This window comes from Littorina saxatilis, linkage group LG2 (assembly GCF_037325665.1).
Source record: "Littorina saxatilis isolate snail1 linkage group LG2, US_GU_Lsax_2.0, whole genome shotgun sequence".
Classification (NCBI taxonomy): Eukaryota; Metazoa; Mollusca; class Gastropoda; order Littorinimorpha; family Littorinidae; genus Littorina; species Littorina saxatilis.
This window is the reverse complement of record NC_090246.1, coordinates 16,217,018-16,237,290: the sequence shown is the minus strand read 5'-3', so window position 1 is coordinate 16,237,290 and position 20,273 is coordinate 16,217,018. Positions and strand designations below refer to the sequence as shown.

General features: G+C 43.8%; 1 protein-coding gene across 2 annotated transcripts; it reads right to left on the bottom strand.

Moving 5' to 3' along the window:
* Nucleotides 1-3,708: 3,708 nt before the first annotated feature.
* Nucleotides 3,709-18,543, bottom strand: LOC138958326 (pro-neuregulin-4, membrane-bound isoform-like). 2 transcript variants are annotated; one of them, XM_070329439.1, is made up of 5 exons: nt 18,162-18,543; nt 16,472-16,673; nt 14,020-14,069; nt 11,930-12,034; nt 3,709-3,912 (listed from the first exon to the last, which is right to left on the bottom strand). In XM_070329439.1, the coding sequence occupies exons 1-5, from the start codon at nt 18,268-18,270 to the stop codon at nt 3,812-3,814; spliced, it is 567 nt and encodes a 188-aa protein (XP_070185540.1). In that variant the 5' UTR covers nt 18,271-18,543; the 3' UTR covers nt 3,709-3,811. The 2 variants fall into 2 exon arrangements, with proteins under 2 accessions (XP_070185540.1, XP_070185541.1); XM_070329440.1 differs by lacking the exon at nt 3,709-3,912 and having other exon boundaries at nt 11,795-12,034; nt 18,162-18,524.
* Between the last annotated feature and the right edge of the window lie 1,730 nt (nt 18,544-20,273).

The following is a 20,273-nucleotide window of genomic DNA, read 5'->3' as shown; positions in this document are numbered from 1 at the left end:
GGGATGGTTACACTTTTTTTATGGCAGAAATACTATGATCTGATTGGGAAACATTCTTTTTTCCCTGGTAAAGAAATAGAAACATGCTTTTACGTGAGTTACATGTTGCAATTACAGAAGAATTCATTCAGTTGCTGTCCAAATGTGGTCGATAATTAAACATTTGTTCGTGTTCTTTTTCTTCCTGTTGTTGTGTTTTATTCTCTACATTTTTGAACATGTAGGTTTATTCCAACCATACTGATGTCATGTGGGCAAGATATGTTTTACAATGCAGGTAACTCTGTTTGATTTGTTAACGTGTACTTTTCTTAATAATTGATCTTTCTTTTCCTTTCATGCTATGTTTTACCTTATTTGCTCTCTTGCCGCATGCCCGCGCGAAGGTATGTACGTGTGTGTGTGTGTGTGTGTGTGTGTGTGTGTGTGTGTGTGTGTGTGTGTGTGTGTGCGTGCGTGTGTGTACACACACATAAACACAAACACAAACACACACACACACACACACACACACACAAACACCGTGGCACACACCCACACCCACACCCACGCATACACGCGCAAGCGCAAGCGAACGTACTCACACACGCACGCACACATACTGACACACTCACACAAACACAAAAACAGTGAAGAATATATTTCATAACTTTTGTCGACATGCCATTCATTATTTTCTGCTAACACCGAATACCTAATTTCATTCAACGGGATCATGTTAATGGTAACAACAGACCGTTAGCGGTTTACATGCTCTCGGCATTTGCAACACGAGTATAAGTGAGAGCTGTGTGGAACCAGTCGCCTGGGCACCTAGATAACAACTATACTGTTCAAAAAAAGATACGCATAGCTTGTAATATTTGGTTAATTTAGTTATATGGCTACAAGGATATCCACCAAACTGCAGAAAATGTTTATCTGGTCGTCGACCTTTCGTCCATTGCCACAAGTGAGCTCTGCACGTGACGCATGCGTTATCAGTGGCTACAATGTCAAAATTGCTCATTTGGCATGACCACTCGTCATGCTTCAGTGTAATCTCGTGAAACTCGGGGAATATTGAGCTCTCACCATGTCTTCCAAAACCCATAAAAGCGGATTGTTCGCCACAAAGAAATCAGACGACAATTCAGCGACGAAAGATGGCCCGATTGAGCAGAGAAGACCGCCAAATTGCATTGGGTCGTTTACAAGCAGGCCAAAGTCAAAGTGCAATCGCCAGGCACTTCCACGTGTCCCAGAGCACCATCAGTAGACTGTGGGTCAGGTTTCAAGCCACTGGCTCCGTTGCTGACTTGCCACGAGCGGGAAGACCAAGGGCGACAACGGCTGCTCACGACCGCTTCATACGGCTCCGCCACCTCCGGAATCGTTTCCTGTCGGCCTCATCTTCTGTCCAGGCTCTCCCCGGGCCACACCGATTATCGGACCAGACCGTGCGGAACCGCCTGCATGAAGCTGGTTTGAGAGCTCGCAGACCTCACAGAGGAGCTGTCCTCACCCGCCGCCATCGCCAGAACCGAGTGCAGTGGGGCAACCAGCACCTTCGCTGGACCGTCCGGAATCACTGGAGACACGTGTGGTTCAGCGACGAGTCCTACTTCCTGCTCCAGCGACATGATGGTCGGAGGAGGGTCTACCGGAGAGTAAACGAACGCTACGCGCCCAACTGTGTGGATGAGGCACCCGTTCATGGTGGTGGAGGCGTCATGGTGTGGGGGGCGATCAATACCGCTGGAAGGAGCACCCTGGTGCACGTCCAAGGGCGCATAACTGCCCAGCGATACGTGGAGGAAATTCTGCGCCCACACGCCCTTCCTCTTCTGGCTGACCAGGATGCCATATTCCAGCAGGACAACGCTCGCCCGCACACAGCACGACTCACCACCCAGTTCCTCACCGACCACCATGTCCAGGTGCTTCCCTGGCCATCCATGTCGCCAGACATGAACCCGATAGAACACCTCTGGGATGAATTGGACAGACGTACGTGTGCGCAGGCGAGAAGAAGCGCCGGCAAATCACCGCGATCTATTGCAGGCACTTCAGGAGGAGTGGGACACCATCCCACAGCAAGATATCCGGCATCTGATCCAGTCCATGCCCAGAAGGTGCCGGGCAGTTGTTGCTGCTCAAGGCAGTCACACCCCCTACTGACTTGACAGCCTCGGCACCCAATCGTATTGATTGACTGATTGATTTGAAGATGCAAATGAACTGTGTGTGCATTCAACTGTGTCCATACCAAATTTCAAAGAAATAATCAAAATATTGGATTTTCTGTTAATTTTTTCGAAAAATAAAACAAATTTGGCAAGTAGCAACTATGCGTTTCTTTTTTTGAACAGTATAGCATTGACATAGGAAAGCGACTTTTATCCTCTTCTCTTCACATCTCTCTCTCTTTATCTCTCTCTCTCTCTCACACACACAGACACACCCACACACAGACACACAGACACAGACCCATACACACACACACACAGACACACAGACACACACACACACACACACACACACATACACACACGTTTACAACTTAATAAAAGCCACTTCTTTTATATTCTTTCACAAAAAAACATCACACAGAAACTGCGTTCCGTTTGTTCTAGGAGGCCGAACCCAAGCTAGTTCCGTACATGCAAATCGGGAAACTGCCAACCGATGGCACTTGCAGAATTCTAAAGTTAGGTTAACTCTGTTCAGGATTCAGCGACAAGCCAACTAAAGGTTGTCCCCCTTGTCCTATGACGAGGACAATTCGTTGGGGTCTCTTTATCCCATATTCTGTTCATGCTCTGACTAGCACACGCAACACAAGTGGACAGTAGTCCCGTGTCGTGGGTTGAAGCATGACATGTTCCTTGTCAAACTGACACACACTGAAATATACAGTACACACAGTCCTTAAATACTGATCTATGAAAATGCTTCATGATAACAAATACTGTGCCATGCCATTTTGCAACGTCGTTTGTATTTACAATACATCAATGATTTCGTTGCTGTCAAGCAGCTCAAGGCAGACTTCTGAATGTCTGTCTAAAAGGTCTCATCCTGTAAAGGATTATACCGGCGAAAGGCACATTCCTTCACAGTTAATTTTATCTCATCATCTCAGAAATGCCCAGAGCTGTTACATTTTGGTATATGTCCAACCAAATGGATGCTCTTGGGACCAGAGCATCCTTTACCAGGGGCATTTTTAGGGGCGGGGGGTGGGGTGGGGGGGGGGGCGGGGTGAGGGTTCCAATTTTTTTTAGGGACAATTCGTCAACGCGAAGCGTTTAGTTCGGGGCGCGAAGAGTTCGAACCTCCTAGGGGGAATTGTTGATAAAAACAAGAAAATCGGAGCAAAATGGTGCAATCTGAGCCAAGAAACTTTCCCTAATACACCTTCCAACAAGTAAATTTGAAAAAGACAAATTTGGATCAAAACAAGGACAATTGACCGAACTGGTGTAACCTAAGCCAACAAATTATCTAACTACTTTCTCAAACCGCCACTTAGAAGACAAAGGCCGGCTAATAGGGGGGTCCGGGGGCATGCCTCCCCAAAAAATGTTCATAAAAACCATGATAAATTGGAGAAATCTGAGCCATAAGTTTTTCTTTATTTTTAAAATGTATTTATTTCTTATTTGTTTTCCTTTTTCTTTTCCTTCTTTTTTTTTAGGCTAGGGGGGGGGGGGGGGAGGGGGGGTTTCCGGAAGCTCAAGAAAATCCCCCTGGATCCGCCCCTGTTTACCTCAGACTCAGATATTTTCTGTTCTGGTATCCACATTTCTCTTTCGGTCGCCGCTCGAAGTCACAGAAGGGCAGTCGTAACACAGTGCTTCGCACTCTTGTTGCAATCGCCCATGCAATTTTTACAATTGCTCGACTTCCGCTTGGCCTTTATCTTTAGAACTGCAATTGAAAAGCAAGGAGACACTATTATGCATACATATTTTGACATCATTATATCAGAGAGAGCACAGTAGGTCAATAACTACAAGATTGACTTGTATATAAATATATAAACTAGATGAATACCCGCTTCGCCGGGTACGGCTTCGCCGGGAAGAAGTCGAGCGGGGGACCCGGCTTTGCCGGGTGTACGCCGGCTTTGCCGGCGCACCGCACGAAGGAAGGGAGATAAACGCGCAAAACACTGGAGAAGAGTCTAAAAATAGTATAACTGGAATATGGATTGAGCGTTGTCGACAGTGACCTTCTAAAAATAGAAACGGGAATATGGATTGACGCCACACGAAGAAAGGGAGATAAACGCTGAAAACACTGGAGAAGATAAGGAAGAGTTACTGGGAATGGATCCAGAGAAAAACCAAAATCGGTTCAGCGCTGCGCGCTGAGAGCACGTGTTGAAATATCTCATCGACCAGGTTATGTCCGGGGTGTACCTGAATATGCCCACCAAATTTGAAACAGATCCATCGAGGCTCGTGAATCCCTATGATATTCATCCGCTGGGTCTTGACTGAAATACAAGCCATATAAAAAAACACGAGTGTTGTAAGCTGTATATCCCATGCGTACACCAAAGACAACGTGGACCACAATAAAGCACTGTAGTTGTCTGTGGTGTGTAAAATAGGTGAGCCAGCGAGGTGTGTTCCTCTTCACTACCCCATGCTAAAGCCACGTCGCCGAAGAAATGAAGTGCAAACAAGTGCATCCGTAAATGTGTGTTAAATCTACATTCAAACCACTGTTCGATTTGCTTTTGAATGCATTTTAGTTTCAAGATAGTAAAGAAAGCACACACACAATGAAAGTTTTCATTGAATCAAAGACAGTTTCGATTTAGGTTCTGAGTCCGTCCAAGGTCACAGTGCCAGGCTACCGTTGCCAACACCGGTTTGGTTAACTTGGATCCCAATTCTAGTTTAATTTTTGTGTTGGAGTGTAGAATTGCGAAAATAAACTAACATTTTACTGAATAACTTCCTTTAGATTTAAGCAGTCATTTCATGTTCGTGAAATATATCTCTTAGTTAATTTGTTCGATCGTGCTTGCGTTAATCAACCCATACCGGTAGCGTCAATTCTGTCTAAAACGGTGTAATGGCTGCTCCTTGAAACTGCGTGTTGAATACCGTTTGGACTGATTTTACTCCATCAGGATGAAATACACGTTTGCTGAGCTCTTGGATACTTTCATATAACCATGAACTTACGTCAGTGTAAAGCAAAAAAGTTGGACATGCTCGAAAAATGGATGAAACAGCCTGTGCTGGATGACGAAGCGAAGCGGCCAGTCAAAAAGGTACACTCGTAACAGTGCATCTTTGCTTGTTGGAACACACGGAGGAAGGGAGGTTACTCTAGCTTCACCTCAAATGAACAGCGAGGTTCGTTTGCTGTCACTATCAGTTGATTCTTCGCTTTTGTTCTTTTTTTACTCGACCTGCACCCAAAGTGTAAAGATAAACGCTTTGTTTATTGTATCGCATACCACAGATACGTATCATGGTTTTGTCCTCTGTGAATGTTGTGTTTTCTTTTGTTTAGCCATGTGAGCAATGCTCTTCATCAATCCACTGAAACATGTTCGGTGCAGTGTCAAGTGTAGGCAGAAGTATAGTTCCTCGGCCAAACCGGAATCGGTACTATGATATATTTTTTTGATCCCATTATGTATTTATTGAAGCCGAAAAATACAACATATATACCCATAGTAGCGAGACAAAGAAGCAGCTCATGGGATATATATATATATATACTAGAGGAATACCCGGCTTCGCCGGGGTGAATCGCGAGACAGAGACAGACAGCGTGGCGGTTCACCACAATCACCTTTGAAGGCGAAGTCCTGTCAAACGGGTTTGAGAATTTTAGAGCTTATTTCTTAGCCCTATATTATCTGTTGTGGCTTCTCAAATGCCAGAACATACAGACAGACAAAAACCGCTAGACCCCATCACAAACAGAACTCTACAATCCACAGGTTTTTGCCCACACACACACACAAACACACACACACACACACAGAGAAGCCGTATATATATATGTATATCTATATCTATAAATATATAGAGATAGGTGACAGTGTATTTTTCGCGTGGCTATAAATTGATTCGACCTTTTCACTTTGACAGTAAGAACAACTTACGGGTGCAAGGGAAGCGTTCTGGACAGCGCAGTGACATTCTAAAAATAGTAACTTAGAAACGGGAATATGGATTGAAGCCACACGAAGGCGCAAAACACTGGAGAAGATAAGGAAGAGTTACTGGGAATGGTGAATTCGCCGGGGTGAATCGCGAGACAGAGACAGACAGCGTGGCGGTTCACCACAATCACCTTTGAAGGCGAAGTCCTGTCAAACGGGTTTGAGATTTTTAGAGCTTATTTCTTAGCCCTATATTATCTGTTGTGGCTTCTCAAATGCCAGAACATACAGACAGACAAAAGCCGCTAGACCACATCACAAACAGAACTCTACAATACACAGGTTTTTGCCCACACACACACACAAACACACATACACACAGAGAAGCCGTATATATATATATGTATATCTATATCTATAAATATATAGAGATAGGTGACAGTGTATTTTTCGCGTGGCTATAAATTGATTCGACCTTTTCACTTTGACAGTAAGAACAACTTACGGGTGCAAGGGAAGCGTTCTGGACAGCGCAGTGACATTCTAAAAATGGGTACATCACGAAGCGTCCCGGTACCGAAGCGTCCCGGTACCGAAGCGTCCCAGTACCGAAGCGTCCCGGTACCGAAGCGTCCCGGTGCCGAAGCGTCCCGGTACCGAAGCGTCCCACTATAACGCGTCACAGGGGTACCGGGACGCTTTGGTACCGGGACGCTTCGGGACGCTCCCGCGCAGTAGGGCACGAAGCGTCCCGGTACCGAAGCGTCCCGGTGCCGAAGCGTCCCGGTACCAGTCACCACGCACATCCTCGGCTCGCATGCCAATGTATTTATAAAGCAAAGGGAATGCCTGTAATTCACACAGAGCAATCACTTGGTCTTAAACGTGCACAAGACAAAAACTTTCATACTGGGGGAGCGAGCCAGTCTGAAGAGTACTCGGGTCCAGTGCGAGCGTTTTTTATTACCCAAATGAACCCAAACAAACCCAAATTAACCCAAATGATACAATTTAAAAGTCGGAGGCAGAACTGAAAAGACTTTTTCCGACGCTCACGCTTAGTGAAGCCAGAAAGCGTGTGTGATAACAGACATATCCCTCTTGTGAACGGAAGCCTACGGACTTTTCCCCCGAACTTGTCCACACGGGTACAGTATTTCCAAATTGGTGTGTTGTGAGTACAGATCTAAAGTAAAATTGGGGAAAAGTTGGACAAAAAGTGATTTTTTTTACCGAAAGCAAATCAAGGTCTGTGCAAAATTAAGAAAATCAGTGAAGTCAAGGTCAAATCAAGGTCAAGATTAAATTTAAAAAATAAATAAATATGGTTAGTCAAGTCAAGGTCAAATCAAGGTCAACAAGGGCGGATCTGGGGGGGGGGGGTTACACGGGTTACGTAACCCCTCCCCCCACCCCCCCCCAAAAAAGAGGTAATTTATTGGCTCAGGATGCACCAGTTAGCTCTATTTTGCTTCTTTGGATAAACAAAAATTTCGGGGGGGGCATGCCCCCGGACCCCCCAAGAGGCTTAGGCGCCTTCGGCGCCGTTAACTTGTATCTTCGCAGTCATTTTGTAACCCCTCCTCCAAAGCGAATTGATCCGCCCTTGGTCAAGGTTTAAAAAAAAAAAAAGTCTAAGTCCTGTGACGCGTTATAGTGGGACGCTTCGGTACCGGGACGCTTTGGTACCGGGACGCTTCGGTACCGGGACGCTTTGGTACCGGGACGCTTCGGTACCGGGACGCTTTGGTACCGGGACGCTTTGGGGTGTCCCCCTAAAAATAGTAACTTAGAAACGGGAATATGGATTGAAGCCACACGAAGGAAGGGAGATAAACGGAAAACACTGGAGAAGATAAGGAAGAGTTACTTGTAATGGTGAAATGAACACAAAAACCAAAATCGGTTCAGCGCTGCGCGCTGAGAGCACGTGTTGAAATATCTCATCGATGATATTGTGTCCGGGGTGTAGCTGAATACGGTGTCCAAATTTGAAAAAGATCCACCGAGAACTTTGGCGTTGTGATGTGGTGTAGCGGCTTTGGTGTGTCGGTATGGGGGCCCGGGTAGCTGAGGTGGAACCAAAATCGGTTCAGCGCTGCGCGCTGAGAGCACGTGTTGAAAATTCTCATCGACCAGGTTGTGTCCGGGGTCTACCTGAATATGCCCACCAAATTTGAAGCAGATCCATCGAGAACTTTGGCCGTGCATCGCGAACACACACACACACACACACACACACAGACAGACACAAGTCGTATATATATATAGATATGGACTAGATGAATACCCGCTTCGCCGGTGTACGGCTGCGCCGGGAAGAGGTCGATCCGAATACCCGACCAGGTTGTGTCCCGGGTGTACCTGAATATGCCCACCAAATTTGAAGCAGATCCATCGAGAACTTTGGCCGTGCATCGCGCATAGACACACAGACAGACAGACACACAGACACTAGTCGTATATATATAAAGATAGATGTACGCGCGCGCGCGTGTTTAAGTAGATATGTGTTTGTGTGTGTGTGTGTGTGTGTGTGTGTGTGTGTGTGTGTGTGTGTGTGTGTGCGCGCATGCAAGAAATTCAAAATTTAAAAAGCGTATCTCTATTATGTCTGAATGTTCATCTTCCGGAGATCCTACAGAAGAAGAAAAGGGCTGGTTGGGAGGATTAAGACGAGCAGGAATGAGAAGATTATTCTAGGGCGCTATGTGCGCCCTAGTACTAAAGGTCGCGATTGAGCTTGCCACTGGAGGCTTCTATGCCACTGGCGGCTTCCATTTTGTTGTGACGCAGCTCGTCATCTGCGCTGTTCCGGAAATGAGCTGCGCTTTTTTGGAAATCAAACTATCATGTGTTGTGGCCCATCTCGTCATCTGCGCTGTTCCGAAAATGAGCTGCACCTCGTCATGTGCGCTATTATGGAAATCGATGGTGCTCCAACAATGGCCGCTATTTTAGGAATTCCAACTTTGTGCTACGCGATTCCAGAAATGTATCCGGCGCGCATAGTGAGAATTCTGCTGCTCGTAGATTAAATGCGGTGTAACACTACACACGCTGTCTGTCACATACACCCCAAGTCTCTCAGTCTCTCGCTCTGTCTAAGTGTCTGTCCTGTCTATCTGTCTCTCTCCTTGAGTAATAAAGTTCGTTCGTTCATTCATTCGTTCATTCTCTACCTCTTTCTCTCACTATGTCTCTCTCTCGATCTCAGGCGCTCTCTCTCGAGTCTTTTTTCCCTCACCCGGTATTCATTTGTTTCTCCGTCTTAGTCACTCTCTGTCTGTCTGTCTGTCTGTCTTTGTCTTTCTCTCTCTCTCTCTCTCTGTCTGTCTCTCTCTCTGCAGTGTATGTCTGTCTCTCTTTGTCTTTCTCTGTCTCTCTCTCTCTGTCTCTCTCTCTCTGTCTGTCTCTCTCTGCAGTGTCTGTCTGTCTGTCTGTGTCTCTCTGTGTCTGTGTCTCTCTGTCTCTCTCTGTCTCTCACTGTGTCTCTGTCTCTGTTTCTCTCACTGTCTCTGTGTGTGTCTCTCTCTGTCTTTGTGTCTGTCTATCTGTCCGTCTCTCTGTCCGTGTCTCCCTGTCTGTGTCTCTCTGTCTGTATCTCTCTCTGTCTCTGTGTATCTCTCTCTCTGTCTCTGTGTCTCTCAGTCTGTCTCTGTCTCTGTCTCTGTCCCTGTCTCTCTCTCTCTCTCTCTCTCTCTCTCTCTCTCTCTGCGATACATAACAAGGAAGCCGCGCTGTCGGCTGGTCACACACATGACCGGGAAAGTATAGGGTAGATGATTGTTGTGAAGCCGTGAGGTGAAGGGGCGGTAGAGAGGAAAACAGAGGTATGGCTGAGTAGGTCATCCTTCACGTGACGTACCGTTCTTTGTTTTGATTCATGTTGTTTAGCTACACACCGGTATAGTGGTGTGTGTAGGTTTCGGTCGATGTGTTTGTGTGTTTGTGTGTTTGTGTTCGCATATAGATCTCAAGAATGAACGGACCGATCGTCACCAAACTTGGTGAACAGGTTCTATACATTCCTGAGACGGTCCTTACAAAAATTGGGACCAGTCAAACACACGGTTAGTGAGTTATTGGTGGATTAAAATTATACAAGGACTTATAGAGGGACATATTAATGGTCAAAGGGAAATAACCATTCTCACTGCCACCAACTGAGAAGGTTATTTCCCTTTGACGGGGGTGTTTTTCCTACCTCGGAGGAATTTCTTGTTTTCATTGTTGGCTGTGTCTGCGTGCATTTTCATTTTATTGGTTTGGGTTAGTTGTTTCTTGTGTTAGCTAAAAACCCTAAGGATCTAATCACGACTATAAAACCTTGAAACACTGAAACCTTAATCATGTTTGGTCGTATGTATTCAACAGGATAGAAAAGAGAGTGTTTGTGTGCCGTGATTGTTGCCCACTCCTTTGATTCCCTTTCTGCGAAGTTTACATGTGATCTCGTGCACAAACTATGCACTCATATATATACCCATCCTTATTATTTACTTTCCATAATGTTGATTATCAATCAGTGGATGCTCGTTTTGTTTTGTTTTGTTTTGAACAGTTTCTTTTCATATACCTTGCACATGTTTACTTCTCAAGTTCTTTAAAAAATGATATGTTACATTTTTAACTGCGATTGTCAAATCAGCCTTCACTGTCGATTTCATCCGGGCTTTCTCACACTCACAGAATGACAGAAAGTGGCATTTGTTTTGGTGGCCACCATGTATAATGCATGGGAAGTAAGGTCCCTTATGTCGTTTGTAACTTTTGTTTTCTACAATGTTGTAGAGTTCCGACATTCTTAAAAGTACCTGGAAATGGATTTTAGAGAACGATCGAGCTGAAGACGAATTCCTTTGCTTCTAAAGGTTCCCCATCTGTACAATCGCAGCATCATTGTAAACTATCACGAAAAGGCGAAGGGTAAGCAACGGCGGAATTGTATGTTCTGTTTCAAGGAACTGGAAGCTTGGGTTGGATTATTGCGCCAAAGAGAGACATATCTTATCGCAGTAACAAACGTTTTAGTCATATTGAATTGAGCAATTTCAACTTGATTAGGTATGCGTTCCTTATCACACAAAAAATCTCCACCAAAACAACACAGAGTGACTTTCGGCAATTAGATCGTCTGCTATTCGTAGTAGTTCCATGCATGGTCAATCTGGATAAAGTTTCTAATACGTGTACCGGTGATATACATGTATGACTTGCCTACACGCACTGGGAACTGAACCTATGTAATGACTAAGTTAAAACGGACTTTAAAATGTATATTAAGGGGTACTTTTGTCTAAAAGAAAAACACATTTCGATTTTCCTCAGTCATTCCTCCCTATCAATATTATTATTCATGATTACAAACACACTTTTGTGCATTCACATACTAGCACCGGCATCAATTAGCCACTACTCTCATGACATGTACATCAGGTCGACATCTGTGCTGCTTCGTTGAATTTATCACTTTGATCACAATTTCAACAAAATGCTCCTCGGTTCCTCAAACAGCTTCCTACAAACATTCTGCCTGTCAATGTCTCATACACATGCTTACAATCCTTCTTACCATGCATGAAGATACAATGTACATGTACTACCTTTTGCAAATCAGTTATTGCACACAAAACGCACACATACACACAGATATATAGGTGAAAACGTGAAGGCTTGTTTTGGTTATTTTTTCCATATTTGTTTGGAATATATAATAATAATAATTATATAATAACCCCAATGGAAACAATGTTCACCAACATGATTGCGCCCTGTTGATCTCTGATCACCTTCCTTTCTTGTACACACCTAAGACCACGAGAAGAAATACAGCAAGTATCAATCCAGCAAGCGACAAGACCACGATGGTAGCAAGGCGATAGTCAAACGCCGCTTCCGCCACCAAACCCTGACCTGCAAACACAAAATCAAACCAAGACTTCAACATAGTTATATGTCTATGTTTGCTCGTACCTAGTCTTTTGTCTAGTATTGCAGCAGGTGGGTGCGACATTTGAAAGAAGATACCTCCTAATCGGAAGGTCAAATCTCGGTGGGTTAAGGGTGAAGATTGTTTCAAATCTCCCAGCTCAACTTATGAGCAAACCTGCAAGTGCCGTATCCCCCTTCGTGTGTACACGCAAGCACAAAACCAAGTGCGCATGATAAAGATCATTTGATCCGTGTCAGAATTCGGTGGGTAACGCCCGGCCTTAGTTGAGCACGAAGTCAACTTCGCGAAGTCTTTATACCGAAAACCCGCAGCTGCGGCGGAGTTCTTCGTCCACTACATCGCTTCGCAAGTTTTGACATGCAAAGTTGCGCCGTAGCTGTGATGAAGTTGTTCTTTTTGTCAGAAGAGTGCTTTTTGATTCAAGATGGACGTAGAAATCACACTCGAAAGAGCAGAATGCATTCCCTTGGACTTCACGAAGCTATGCTGAAAGTAGATCAATTAAGGGACGAATTCTCGTTCTGGAAGCTTCGCGAAGTGAGCTACGCGAAGTCGACTTCGTCCAATTAAGGACAGGCTTTATAGAAACACAAAAATACCCAGCATGCTTCCCCCGAAAGCGGCGTATGGCTGCCTGAATGGCGGGGTAAAAACGGCCGTACACGTCACGTAAAAACCTACTCGTGCGAAAACATAAGTGAACATGGGAGTTTCAGCCCATGAACGAAGAAGAAGAAGAAGAAGAATGAAAGAGAAGAAGAAGAAGAAGAAGAAGAAGAAGAAGAAGAAGAAGAAGAAGAAGAAGAAGAAGAAGAAGAAGAAGAAGAAGAAGAAGAAGAAGAAGAAGAAGAAGAAGAAGAAGAAGAAGAAGAAGAAGAAGAAGAAGAAGAAGAAGAAGAAGAAGAAGAAGAAGAAGAAGAAGAAGAAGAAGAAGAAGAAGAAGAAGAAGAAGAAGAAGAAGAAGAAGAAAGAAAGAAGATACAATTGTCCGTATATTTTGTTAGCTTTGTTTTAGAGATGACAAATTACAACAACATCAACAACAACAACAACACACAATTGTTTTAATCATTACAGCACAAAGTCCTGCTGTGCCGAATTTCCGTGTTTTGATTTTTCGCATATCTATCTATTGTAAGTAAAATCTCAGTAATTTAACACTCAAATGAGTCAATTTGTGAACCAATGCATAATCATTTATAAACGAGCGGTAATGACCGTAACATTCTTCTTCTTCTTCTTCTTCTTCGTTCATGGGCTTAGACTCCCACGTTCACTCATGTTTTTAGCACGAGTGGAGTTTTACGTGTATGACCGTTTTCACCCCGCCATTCTGGCAGCATACGCCGATTTCGGGGGAGGCATGCGGGGTATGTTCGTGTTTCTATACCCTACCGAACTCTGACATGGGTTACAGGATCTTTTCCGTGCGCACTGGGTCTTGTGCTTGCGTGTACACACGAAGGGGGTTAAGTCACTAGCAGGTCTGCACATACGTTGACCTGGGAGATCGGAAAAATCTCCACTCTTAACCCACCAGGCAGCAGCGACCGGGATTCGAACTCACGACCTCCCGATTAGGAGGCCGACGTCTTACCACTGCGCCCGTCTACCGTAACATTTCAAATTCAACTGACTGGCTGACTGACTTGCTGATGTTTTGCAGTGATGCACAAAATGGCTTGGAGAATTGACTTAACTGAATCAATCTAACTGGATAAATGTCCCAGGAAGATTGACCACCTGGTCGAGTGATCTACCCACAGTGGTATACTTAAACTCAATGATCACTTCATCGATATATTACTAAACGACTGGATAAAGTTGAAGGACATAATTGAAACATAAAATGATAAACAGGACAGAAAAAAGTCAAACAGATTAGACGGAAAAGATTAAAAGATAATGAAAGCAGTAGAGACGGTAAGCTTCAATGCTAAATTACCTGTGTATACAAACTGCTCACAACGCGCCCCCGTCTCTTTTTCAACACAGCTGCAAAACAAATGAACAGGATATTATAATGCAGTATACTCCATGGGATTGGCTCCATGAATCCAAGGGTCGGTAGATCCAAGGATCCATTGATACAAGGGTCGGTAGATTTAGGGATCCATAGATACAATGGTCGATAGATCCAGGGCTCCGTGGACACAATGGTCGATAGATCCAGGGATCCGTAGATGCAAGGTTCGGCACATTCAGAGATCCATAAATACAAGGTTCGGCACATTCAGGGATCCATAGATACAAGGGTCGTCAGATCCAAGGATCCATAAATACAAGGGTCGGTAGATCGAGGGATCCACATATACAAGGGTCAGCAGATCCAGGGATCCGTAGATACGAGGGTCGGCAGACCGAGGGATCCATAGATACAAGGGTAAACCGATCCGACGATTAAAGGGTAGACATATATATACAAAGATCCAAGACATATGGGTCGACAGATAAGTGGATCCTGAGGTCGACTGATTCATGGATTTAAGAATCGACCGATCCATAGATACAAGGTCAACAGATGCAGATTCTATGGACACAAGTGTCAAAAGGTCCATGTGTTCACAGATCCAGGGTTGATGAATACAAATGTCTACAGATGCAAGGTTTACGGAAACAAAGGTCGACATATCCAGGTCTATGGGTGCAAGGGTAGACAAATCCAAAGACCCACAGATAGAAGGGTCAAAAGATCCGACAATTACTGAATACAAGGGTCGACAAATCATGGATACAGGGATCCGCAGGAAGGTATTTGAAGAAGCCATCCATCTATTCTTTTTTTTTTTTTTTTATCAATCCACCATTATATATCTATGTGCAATATTATCTATCGACTATTGGTTTCGTCGACACTTTTTGTCGTTTTTACCAAAGAGAAGCCCATACACACAAAGTATAGGGTAATTTAACGACACGGTTTTTGGAACAGGATTTACCTCCAAACTCAATCCTCAGGAATGTCCATGCCTTTTGCGTACATTGCTAACTTCACACTTTTTGAGCGAAACATTTCTCGGAAGTGGAGGCCGCGGCGGCACAGAGAAACAGGAAACTGAAACATTTGTGACCCTCCACCACGGAATGAGTCGAATGTCACCTTTGCATGATTTTCATATTTGTACATTTTCATAAACAGTTTTGTATGCTCTATCCAGTGGTGAAAACCGTTTTAGAAAAGATCGAACACGGTTTGAGTTATAAGCCTGTGACTAAGGTGACCCTCCCACTGTTACCAGACACTCCCCGGACTTATATAAAGCCTAGCCCAGAACCGCGCGAGGTGACATGCGACTCATTTCGTGGTGGAGGGTCACATTTGTCTATTATCAGCGGTGTAACTGATAGTATTAGGTGTGAGAAGACATCCGCTTGACTGTGTAATTAGAGTTCCCTTCAAATTAGTCTCTTTGCGTTGTGTGAACGACCGCATAACGATGGCCTAGATTTTTATCTTGACTGTGACACGTTACATTTACCAACATAGCCTTCTGAAGTTTTACCCACACAGGCAGAGTTTGCTGTGATTATCTTCTCTTCGTACCTAGCGATCTAATACCCCTTTGAACAAAAATAAAGTGATTGCCTACCTTCCTACCCTATTTTTTTGTGTGGTTATGTTACCTTAACCACACCTTTTTTGGGGGGCCAAAAGACTCCCTGCTGAGTTGCTGAGATCGAACTAAAACACGCACCTGTATAGAATATAATACTCGGCCATTTAAGCGACTTACGGTGCACGAAATGCTAGCAATGAGCACTGAGAAGCAAAGACAATGCAAATGAGAGCGCACTTCTTCTTCTGCGTTCGTGGGCAGAAACTCCCACGTACACTCGTGTTTTGCACGAGTGAAATTTTACGTGTATGACCGTTTTTACCCCGCCATTTAGGCAGCCATACGCCGCTTTCAGTGGAAGCATATGCTGGGTATATTCGTGTTTCTATAACCCACCGAACTCTGACATGGATTACAGGATCTTTTCCGTACGCACTTGGTCTTGTGCTTGTGTGTACACATGAAGGGAAATAACTTGAGGCACCAGCAGGTCTGCACATAAGACCTGGGAGATTGGAAAAATCTCCACACTTAACCTACCAGGCGGTAGCGGCCGGGATTTGAACCCACGACCTTCTAATTAAGAGGCCGACGTCTTACCACTCCGCCACAGCGCCCGTCGAGAGCGCACTGACATTGGTAACAACGCGAGTACAGTGAAACCTCATTTTTCCCCCCCCCCCCCCCCCAATTTTACACCGCAAGTCACAAGAGACGATACTCTGGGTAAACTTTCCCAGTGCATACCATACTGGTGAATCTATACAGCGACCTCTTTCAATAACAGCTATGTCAGGTTTTTAAAGGTTGAAAGACGGATTGCGTGTACTCCATACTTACTAACAAAAAGCGCTACGGTCTCCATTCCCTTCCAAGTCCACGGCGTAACACACTCCGCTGTTGAGACATGCTGCGGAATCCTTCTCTGCTGCGGTACATTCGTGTCGGTGACTCAATTTGATGGTAGATTTTTTGTGCTGTAGTTGCGAGACGGAGGCCCCGTTTTGTGTTTGTTGCTCGCTTGTGCCGCGACCACAGGCCTCTGTTAATAAAAGAAAACAAGTCGCGTAAGGCGAAAATACAATATTTAGTCAAGTAGGTGTCGAACTCACAGAATGAAACTGAACGCAACGCAACGCAGCAAGACCGTATACTCGTAGCATCGTTACTCCACCGCCCGTGGCAAAGGCAGTGCCCGTGGAATTGACAAGAAGAGCGGGGTATTCGTTGCGCTGAGAAGGATAGCACGCTTTTCTGTACCTCTCTTCGTTTTAACTTTCTGAGCGTGTTTTTAATCCAAACATATCATATCTATATATTTTGGAATCAGGAACCGACAAGGAATAAGATGAAAGTGTTTTTAAATTGATTTCGAAAAAAAAAATTTGATAATAATTTTTATATATTTAATTTTCAGAGCTTGTTTTTAATCCGAATATAACATATTTATATGTATTTGGAATCAGCAAATGATGGAGAATAAGATAAACGTAAATTTGGATCGTTTTATAAATTTTTATTTTTTTTTACAATTTTCAGATTTTTAATGACCAAAGTCATTAATTAATTTTTAAGCCACCAAGCTGAAATGCAATACCGAAGTCCGAGCTTCGTCGAAGATTACGTGACCAAAATTTCAACCAATTTGGTTGAAAAATGAGGGCGTGACAGTGCCGCCTCAACTTTCACGAAAAGCCGGATATGACGTCATCAAAGACATTTATCAAAAAAATGAAAACAAAGTTCGGGGATTTCATACCCAGGAACTCTCATGTCAAATTTCATAAAGATCGGTCCAGTAGTTTAGTCTGAATCGCTCTACACACACACACACACACGCACACACGCACGCACACACGCACGCACACACGCACATACACCACGACCCTCGTTTCGATTCCCCCTCGATGTTAAAATATTTAGTCAAAACTTGACTAAATATAAAAAACTAGAACTAAATGAAACTGTGTATGTCGTGTTCTCTTGAAGACTGCATAGTTTCTGTCTTTGAGTTGGCTACAGTATCAGTAAACAATTGCAACGATGACACTTCAACTTGACATATTCAATATACAAGCCTCTTGAAGCAACACTTTACAACGACGAGACTAGACGCTAGCTACATAGTTGTGTAAAAATACACTTTCGGTATACAAGCCAGTCAAGTTATTCCCAGTATACTACACACTATGATAATCATTTTACCTAAGAAACTGCCGTGCTGAAATGGCCTCGACAGTATAAGTGACAGCGACACAGTAAACTACTAACGACTCCACAAAACCCCCAAAAAGATAGTAGTCTGTTGTGTATTTTTCCCAACAATATTTTTCGCAACACAATTCAGAACTTACAAGTCCACTTAAACAAGAGCGAAACCTAAGTTTCCGGGCTATAAATAGCCGGCGGCTACAAAACATTGGTGCGCTAGACTATTGTATCGACGCATTTCCCGACAAGGAAGTTTGCACACTGTAACAGCAGACAGCATTAACACACAAACCACACCCATAAACGAAAGAAGACTTACCAACTGCATTGAAGAAAGCAACGAGGGTGCAGAACAAAAAGTGCACCGATGGTAAATTCATTTTCAGAGTCTCAGCACAAGCCTCAACACTTTGTTCTGTTGTTCCCATTCACAATTCCGGAACGTAATTCACGTCCCATTTACGCTGCGAGTTGAGGGTGACTTGCGGGTGGCTTCATTCATTGTTGTTAGTTGTGAAAAGAAATAAGAAAACAGCACAAAAGGCAACACAGCGTGTTAGGTAATATTAGAATTCTGCCACTTAAAACCACCTACACACATATTTGAACAGCAAAGTCAGAACACACGTTCAACTGTCCATTCCGTGTGAAGGGTATACGTAGGTTATGACGAGGCCCGGATGCCTAACACTCCGTGGTGATTCGAAGATATAGTTTTTATGTGCAGGCGCGCGCACAGACAGACAGACAGACGCGGAACGCACTGACACACACACACACAAACACTCCCACACACAAACACTCCCACACACAAACACTCCCCCACACAAACACACGCACACACACACACACACACACACACACACACACACACACACACACACACACACACACACACACACACACACACACACATTATTTTCAAACATTAGTTTCCCCCAACCTGAACGTCTTCATTTTGAACCCATTTTCCTCAGTGTAATAAAACCTTTTGTCGTAAGATCCTGTCCTCAAACAAGGCTCGGTAAGTAACACCAAAGCGTTACCTATGCTTTGTGTTGGTTGCACCCGGGAAAAGACTGAGCCGGCTTGCAGTAGGCTTATTTAGTACAGGCTTTTTTCAACCATGCAACCACATTCGTTTCGTGCCATATAAGAAAGTGCTACATCACAAATGTTGCGTACACGTCATTTCCGGTTGGCGGTGAAACGAAGTTCACACCAACAACACAAACGACTTTCGCGTTGATTTGGGCGATTCTACGAATCTACTTTCGTTGACTTTGTAAGTTATGTTTTGGTTATTTCTGTATGGAAACCTTTAATCTATTGGATATAGGTTATCTGATTGTTATTTTATATTTCATATCTTCCTACTTTAAGGTCTGGAGTGGACGCTAAAGTCGATCATTCACTGAATTTCTGTAGCATACATTTGCCAAGGTTGCGCTTGGGAAAATCAAAGATGGCGGCCCGGAGCCGGTTGCCGCTTCACGACTTTAGAGTTCTATTTCTTCCCTAATATAAATAGAATACGTATATTCATAGGGCAGACCTTAATTTGTGAACTGTCTCACTTTGAACAGTTATAAATTGTATGAGTAGAGCTTCGGGTTGCAAATTAATCGCACATACTACACATTGCAGATCGCGCTTCTTCTGCGAACAGAACTTCTCTGCCGGCGTCAGTCTAAACGGCGACACTTTTTAACACGCACTGTTGAGTTTCGTTGTGCGCGCGCATCCCAGCGGGCAAAAGAAAATGAGGTGGCGAAGAGAAAGTGATGGGCTTTTTTTCTCTCTAAATGTAGCTACTCAATCAATCAATATGAAGCTTATATAGCGCGTATTCCGTGGGTACAGTTCTAAGCGCTTGTACAGTTCTTAGCGCTACTAGTGTGTGAGAAGGTGAGTATGGAAAGCCGTTTGGCTCATAACCATTACACGTGTAATAAAACATAAATACACGCGTAATAAATGATTAATACACGTGTATTTATTTCTTATTGCACGTGTAATTTATCTTTTTTCTTATGCTATGGAATAGCATAATGATTAAATACACGTGTAATAAATATTTCATACTCGTGTAAGAAATGATTAAATACACGTGTAATTAACATTTCATGCGCGTGTAAGAAATGTTTAAATACACGTGTAATTATTTATTACACGTGTATTTAATCATTTCTTACACGTGTATGAATTATTTATTACACGTGTATGAATCAATCATTACGCGCGTATTAATTATTTAGTACGCGCGTATGAATCATTTCTTACGCGCGTATGAATTATTTATTACGCGCGTATGAATTATTTATTACGCGCGTATAGGTTATGAGCCAAACGGCTTTCCATGGGTGAGGCTGCTCTCCCGACCGTGACCGCACTTCCCTGTCTACCTTGATACGTCCTGTCTTCACAGGTA